The following is an 8,488-nucleotide window of genomic DNA, read 5'->3' on the forward strand; positions in this document are numbered from 1 at the left end:
CTCTCTCTTTCTCTCTCTCTGGGGGTCACAGGTTCAACCACAGGCCGGTGCCTGGAGGGATGGCCACAGGAAGATAACGCACATGAAGGGCACTGGGGGAGAAAGGGAGGGACCGAAAGAGAGAGGCATACCCAAGCAGTTTGTATATATTAAACAAAAAGGAAGAAATTGGAAAACGCAAAAGTTGGGCCAGGTTAAACTTTTATGCGGGATGATAAAATAAAAAGTTATTTTAATATTTATTTTTGGTTTTAATTATTTAATTGTATTTTAAATGTCCCTTTAACGCTCTTTGGTCAACACCTGTTTGTTTTTTTGTTTGTGCTCTTTAAATACAATTGACTTGACTGGAGTCGGCATCCCCATTGTGTCAAAGCGGTGGTCTCATTGAAGTGAATAGAAGACTTTCATGCAGTGCTAATGTCAGCCTGAATACCTCCTAACAACCACATAAATGAATCTTCAAATACCATTACTACATGCTACCTGCACAGACACACACTATACTGAAATTCACATGCATTTATAACTGTGTATACAACTGCCCTGTTAACCTCTACAGTCACTTTCATGAAGAAGTTGAAGTTATATATATTTTTAAATTAATGAAATCATCATTTTATTATTATTATTATAAGTTGAAATGAACAATTATGTCTTGTAGTTTTGTAGTGGCAGTGTGGAACACATTTAAAGGACTCACAAGCTGATCCAGATATTTTGATGCTGGAAAAACTGAAATAATATAAAATAAGAACAACTGTGACCCACAACATTATGATTTTCATGAGTGCTGCGAAAATAGCCTAATTTGTTGGAAAACAGCACACAGTCAGCAGTTGAGTTTGCAATGTGAGTAGGTTTGAGTTGGATGGATGAGCACTTGCATAGCACTTACATGCCGTTGACGGGAGGGGATTTTGGGTCAGTCTGAGTTTTTGTTTGTTGTCAGGAAACCTTTTCACACAGTTTTCCCCTATCCTGGTCTCACCACACACTCTCACAGACAGTCACACACTCTCACATGAGCAGCCGACTAAACTCACTTTCATAAATCTCTGATCATTTGGCCAGACGCTGAGCGAGCTGATTAGCTGGTGCATGCCCGAACTGCCAAGTCTGCTTAAAAGGGCACCAAGTGGGCACGACATGGGCACCCTACAAAGCTGTGTGTGTGTGTGTTTGAGAGTGTGAGTGTATGCTCACTAGAGCTGGAATAATCAGCAACTATTCTGATAATCAATTAATCATCATTTCTCAAGCAAAAATGCCAAAAAGTTCTCTAGTTCCACCTTCTCAAATGTCAGAATTTCTGCATTTAAAGATCTTACGTCACAAAAAGATGAATAAAACTTGCAGTGCAATGTGGCAGGTATTCAAATGGGTGTATACAGTATGTGTTTATATAAATATATGTTGAGCTAAAGTTTATAATATAACTGACAAGAAGAAGAGAAAGGGTAGAATCAGAATCAGAAATACTTTAATAATCCCAGGGGGAAATTATTTAAAATAAAAATAAATAAGTAGAATTAAGTGTATACTTACTCGTATTTCTTTGTGAGATTTAATCATGTGTTGTTTATAAGGACTTATTCATTGAATTTGTGTATAAGGTTATTATTTTGTCTTGATTTTTTTTTTTATGTTAATAAATATAAACAAACAAACAAAATACTAATGGTACCTAACAAATTGTTATTGTGCCTAGAATTTGATATGGTTTTATTTATAAAAGTGGTGTGTTATTGTTTCATGCTAACCCTCCACATTCATGTTTAAAGTGAAGAGAAAAGTTCAACATTATCTGCTTGTGAGCTCCATTACATACTGTAATTACACATTATCTTGATTGAATCTGTCATGTTGGAAGTATGATTTTCTTGACAGGGTTTTCAAATTAAAGGTTCAGAGAGAAGAACAATAACATTAGAGAAATGTTTGGACATGGAAGTACTAAAACTGTGTAGTTTTTGGGGTATCTTCACCTTAATTTCAATGGCAGACAGTAGACAGGGGTTGAGGGGAGAGGGAGGAGAGATTGACATGCAACAAAGGTAATGTAAAATATTTAGTATGTGTTAATGCTTTTCATTTTGTGTACTTTCCAGATGCTGAGAGAGGGAAAAGAGGTATACGATGAGAACATCCACTATCCTCTCCTCATCACCTTGACCAAAGGACCTCAACCTGTCAGCCACACTCAGTAAACCAAAACAAGTGAGCCCTCAGCTCCACACACTACCACTCCACATGCATTTGGATATTTAAGATGGATTGAGCCTACAGAGTCATATCAACAATGTGATCCATGAGTGATCAAAGTGAGGAGGAAGAATTGTACTGAAAGAGCAGTATTAAGCTACGGTAGAGTAGGGTTTGTTGCAAAGTTTAGTCAAATTGGCACAGAGCGAATCAAGTTGTGGTCATATTGGAGACATTTTTCATATTGATACTGGCCACTGAGAGCGTTTATTATCAGATAGTGCATGGCTTTGGACAATATTTGGGCGTGCATGTTTTGTAGTTTGAAGTGTTTGTGGGGAACAACCTCATTTCCAAAGCAGTGGGGATACTTTCACTGCAGCTGGGAGAAAGAAAAGGAGAGGCGGATTTATTCTGACCTAGTATGTTTTAACCATCTGCCATATGCCAAATAACTACTGTCAGTCTCAAAATAGTCAGTCGGTCAAACCATTTGACCTAACACTTCATTATCACAATCATTAATCAATCAGTCTAATCAGCTAGTTATCCCTTTGAATAATCAACCATCCACGAAAGTGAACCACATTGCCAAACAGTCCTCTGGACAGCCAGATAGATAAACAGTCAGTATTCAGTTATCTTATATGGCTGGTTAATTATCCAGTTATCTAGTTATCATTAAAGCTAACAAGCCAATTTAGTTTAGTCAGTTAACTAGCTGTTCAGTCAGTGAGTTTCATGGGCATTTCCTCCGTCAGTCCTACTGTAGGTGTCAGTTATTCAGTCTGTTGGCCCTCTTTAACTGTCAGTATTAACCTATGCCACTGTGTTTCTGGCCCCAGCATGGAGGCCAGCTTTAATTCATTCACTATCACAGACTGTGGAGCAACTCACAGTTTCCTGTGCGTTTCCTTTATTTCTTTGTTCCCTTCTTCCGCTACTTTAATTTCTTCTAATAGAACTTATTCATCCCAGTCAGAGGTCAGTTTTAATAACTTCTTTTGTGCGTTACTTACAACAGTGCATTAATACATTAAGGTGCTTTCAGACTGAGGAGCAGTTTTTGCTGCCCAGGAACTACAGCTAGCATATTCCACAGCAACATCACCACTGATAATAATAAGTAATACACTGTACGTCACATAATGTCATTTTATTTATTACACAGCTCTGTTGGTGTTATAATCTGTGAACTGTACAACATGTTCTGACTCTCCAATCCCACCAACATCACCACCGCCTCCTGCTTTACTGCTAGTTTGTTAAAAAGTTGCTACTGATGGATTTCAAAAACAAAACGCAGCTCCATTTTGTCTGCTGTCATGACTGCTCCAGCTCGCACTGACAGCGCTGGATTTCAAAGATAACTGGGGCTGGCGAGTCTATTTGAGTCGCCAGCTGAATCCTACGTCACTTCATTCGCAAACATTTCGCGCTTTCAAAGCTTAAAATGAGTCATCAGACTGGCAAAAATCAGATCCTGTGGCAGCTTCTAAAAGCTCCTAGTCTGAAACCACCTTCAGGAAGTGCGTGTGTCTAAAGCGAGACAGAAAGAGAGAGAGACTACAATGACTCCTACTCACATTTATTGACAAGTGACCCAAATACTGTGGAATAGATAGAAAAAGTCATATGCTATACAGAGCAGGGTTTCTTTGCATCTTTTTTTCTTCTTCTTTTCTTTTTTTCCTTGTATGTACCCCCAATGTCCACTGGTTGCAGACAGTCTGCTGCCAACTCCAAGTTCAGGGCCTATTTGTGCAGGGGCTACTGGTGTCTCTGAAGTGCAACATTTACATTTTGAATGTATGTACTGCCTACATAATGACAGTTGACAGGAACATTCATATTTAATGTTGTCTTAATTTGTTATTGATTTAGTCTTTATGTGTATAGAACACAACTATATTTTTCTGTTTGTTTATGTCACCTCTCCAGTTAGGTCTGTAAAGCAGGAAAAGGAATGTTCCGGTTTTAATTCTGCTAATATACACTACTCAGATAGATACAAAGATGGCATGCTGCGCTCCATAACTCAAAGTGTTACTCCAATGATCATAACTGAGCTGCAAATATGTTTGTGTGTATGCATGTAAAACACAAAAATGTCAGCCAAACCACTCAAAACAATATTTGAATATTATATTCAATATTATATTTAGCTGCTTGAACAGGAACACTGTGCAGCCACATCCAGTGGACATTTGGGGTTAGAATATTTTTTAAATAGATCAAACATAGTTCATGAAAGTCACACAATGTCCTGATAGCTTCAAGCGAAAAACCTTCACACATTCAGACCATGCTCCTCTATTTTCTGTTGGCATTTCTTTTTTTTTATCAGCACAATTAACTGCTTCACTCAGGTCTTTTCCAATGCATTCAGCTGTTCCCTGTTTTCCTGAAGTGTCAAGCCTAAAGTTATACCTATCTATCACTAGTGAGGTGTTTCCATATTTCACTGTGATCCATTGCTGTATACAACAGCCAAGAAGCTATGCAGTATCTCCCAGTGGCTGCTGTTTACATTCCTCATGTTGAAACGGAATAATCCACCTTCAGAAATAAGAGGTATTCCCTGTGTGTAACTACTCAGAAAAGTAAATTAAGCCAGTTTTATCAGTGGTCTCAATGCTTTGAGGACTTAAATTGCATTGCAAAAATGTTCCCATTGCAAAGGGTTTAGAAGTATATTTAATTACATTTTTATCTGTAATGCAGCTTTCTGTACACCTTTGATATCTGTGGGCTAACACAGAAACACTACCAGTAAAGTGACTTCATCACTGTCTAGTGACATCACCACCACTAACAGTGGTGTAATTTTACAACACACTGTTTACTGTGACATCCACGCTGCTTCTTCCAACGTCACTGCCTCTATTTATGGCAAAAAAAAAAAAAAAAACTTGGTGCACCCTTGTGCCCTCTGCTGTGATGTCACGTTTTCACAAGTGATATCATCACTTCTTGTTGTGATATTAGTGCTGTGTGCTCGGACAGTTACCACCTCTCACTGTGACATTGACAGACAGAAACAACTCATAGTCAGTATTATTCAGAGAAGGTCGTGTAGTCTTTATTTGGATTTGCTGGCTAATAACATTAATAGTGAGAAACCCAACAGTTGTTATAGGCCAGAGACGAGGATCTGTGTTGCTGCTGAGAATTGGGCAAACATCATACAGGAATGCTCTAATGCTCCAAACAGATTTATGTCACTGTGTTGTGGGGTGTCTCAGCTATGCTATTATTTTGATTATAATACTGAATTCTTGGAATTGTTTTGCAGGCCATGTCCACACTAATTCAGATTGATTTCAAATTGGATCTATTCTTTTTAATTTGGGCCTTCTTTCTGCACTCAAAACGTTTAAGCTGCTTCTGCTGCATTTCACTGTGTAGGGACACCGGACAGTTTCAGAAATATTAATGTACAATTATCATGTGATTTGGTGTAAAGGTCTGGCTCAAGTGTTCTGTGCATGGTCTTGTAGAGTGGCTTATAGCTTTTTAATTTTAATATTGTTTTGGGGTTTGACACAAACATAAACCTGTTTACTTCAATGAAATATTCCAATGTATCCACTTTAGTGTGGACATGGCCTCACATAGTGAGTTTGTCTGTTCAGTAGGCCTATATCAAATTTCCTCTGCTTCACTGTAATCAATGCTGTCACTGCAGTCTAAGGATGAGTGATTTTGTGAACAAATAAAAATAAAAACATTTTCTTCAAGATATCTAACATTTTTTCTTTTTCAATGAACAACGGACAATTTCATACATCATCTGTAGCTACGACATTATTTAATTAATAAAACCCTGCTCATAATTGAAATTTGTATTGTAATTAATTATTACAAAATAAATGTTACCTCAACATTTTAGGATCACAAAAACAAAGACAATATTCTGTCACCTTGCAGATGTGTATAATTTTAATGGTTATCATGTGGAGACAGCTGACAAAGCTGCTTGTGAAAAAAAATGTGTGTGTTCCATTATTAAATCCAGTGTTAACAGATGTAATAAAGTTTCCTTCAGGCCTAGATCGGCCATGGCCTGTGTTTCAAACACAATGGTCCCCTGCAGGCTAAGCTGGTGCCAGACAAGGTAACACACACACACACACACACCACACACAACACACACACACACATATATCAAGCCCAGTCAACAGTCTACTCCTCCACAGGAAGAAAAGAGAGAGGGATAAAGGAGGGAGGGAAGGCAGTACATAGCAGCTAATCCTGCAGGCTCACTCTGTTTATCAGTCAGAAGGAGGGAGGGAGAGTTAGCAGAAAGGGAGGGACCAGCAAGGCCTCCTGATCTGTCTTTTGATATTTTAAAAAGGGCTGTTCTCTCCTCCCCAACACTCTGCCGGAGAGACAGAGAAGAGATAGAAAATGCTGCATACAGAGAAAAGACACAGAAAAAGGCTGAAAAAGACAAGAAGGCAGGGGAGAAACAGAGAAAAGAAATGGGACAAGACACTCCGAATGGCTGGAAGGAAAGGGGAAGTGAGACAGCTGGAAATGAGGTGAAAGTAGATCGAAACAGCGGGGAAAAAGCTTCAGCCGTGAAAGAAAAGAGAAGCTGACTGAGAGACTGAGATTGACTGGCCAAGTGAGTGATCGAACAGAGAAAAAGAGAGAGACAGAGTGCTCCCGGCTCGACACAAGGGCCCCATTAACTTGACCACTTGCCCTTTGCACACAAAGGCAGGGCCGGCCCACTGCCCCTCCCACCCAATTATCCACGATTAGGCTCAGTGCACTGTGTCAAGATGGAGAGGGAAGGAAAAGAGGAGAGGGGGAGAAAGGCGAGCACAGGGAGGAGGAAGAAGGGGACAGAGGGAGTAAAAGATAGAGAGCAAGAACTGGAATGAAGTGAGGAGTGGTCGACAAAATTTTTGTTAACATGTAAGGGATCCAAATGTTTGATTTAGCACCCTCAATGCAAATGAGTGTCCCCTGGAAACTTCTGCTACTATGATTGGAAACTTGAATCTGTATTTGCTTGTTTTCCTATATGCAGTGTGTTTCTGTACATCATGTATGTGTTTCAGTTTGCTTTTCTTTGATCCATTAGCAGATTCTCCTCGAAATTAAATATATGTGTTGTCATTTGCTTGTGTTTTCTTAAATCACCTATAATGATTCACTTTTTGGCCACTGAGGGGCGGCAGAATAAGCTACGACATAATATTATCTTATAAAGTTATGTTGAACATTCCAGCAAACACTTGTCTAGTTACACATTCAGGTGAAACAGAGCGAAATTAGCATTTGAAGTTGTGTTTCTGGCCTGTCACTCAGCTGTTTTTGTCTCCACCAACTTCTGTGAGAAATATCTGGCTGATTAGCAGCTAAATGCTCCACTATGTTCACAGCTAGTTGTTAACTGTCCGATGTTGGGTGGGTTGTGAGTAGTGGGTTTATCAGAGCTTTGTTACTGAAAACAGCTGCTTTATTGAACATAAAGTGTAATGTTATGGGCTGTTAAACCAAAACAATGAGCTAAAAGACTAAAAAGCTTAATAGAGCTGAATGGGACCTTCACATTAAACATACAGTAGTCATTGATCCACTATTGCATCAAACTTTCTTGGCCACCATAAATTAGTGCATGTATGCAAGTGAGTAGGGTGCAATAAAGGTACAAATGTATGAACCTTTTAGCAACCAACATGGTGACCCCCCTCCCCCCACACACACAAAACAGTCGCACAAACATCGCCCTCAGTGACACAATATCCACTGTCCAACGAAACCCACCAACCGATACAGTGCACCTTCCCCCTCACACTATGCTGTGTAAACATACACACATGTGAAGGCCGATACAGCAACATGCAAACAGCTCCGACATAAGAATGCACACACAGAGACAAATAGACAAATCTACTTCACAACACTTACCATGGGCTCAGCTGCAGTCCAGCCATGTTGTGTCGTGTTGTGCTTTGTTGATATTCTGCCGCCAGCTAGCTGGCATCCCCAGGGCCTTGGACTGGTTGCCACTGCAGCATGGCACACAGAAAACAGACACACATGGAAAATAGACACACATACTGTATATCTGTACGGTCTATGACTAGCATTTTGGTGCCACAATGCCTGCAGCTCTCCAAAAAGACTTAACTCGTCTTAATTTTCATTTTTGAAGCACAAGGTCAAAGAAAGTGGTATTTAATTTTATCTGTTCAGCCTTTGTATTTTATTTAATTTACTTTCATTTGACAACACTCACAATTTTCATGCCATTGTTTTATATTTT

General features: G+C 39.3%; 1 protein-coding gene across 1 annotated transcript in view; it reads left to right on the forward strand.

Annotated features, from left to right (window-relative positions):
* The window catches only part of camkmt (calmodulin-lysine N-methyltransferase), a gene marked incomplete in the record, with an annotated part of 102,827 nt that extends 96,815 nt beyond the window's left edge, over positions 1-6,012 (forward strand). Inside the window, 1 exon segment of the mRNA XM_035663704.1 lies at positions 2,112-6,012. Coding sequence (XP_035519597.1) covers positions 2,112-2,210 — 99 coding nt within the window.
* Between the last annotated feature and the right edge of the window lie 2,476 nt (positions 6,013-8,488).

This window comes from Morone saxatilis, unplaced genomic scaffold (genome assembly GCF_004916995.1).
Source record: "Morone saxatilis isolate NCDOM2014 unplaced genomic scaffold, NCSU_SB_2.0 Contig19, whole genome shotgun sequence".
In the NCBI taxonomy this organism is placed as follows: Eukaryota; Metazoa; Chordata; class Actinopteri; family Moronidae; genus Morone; species Morone saxatilis.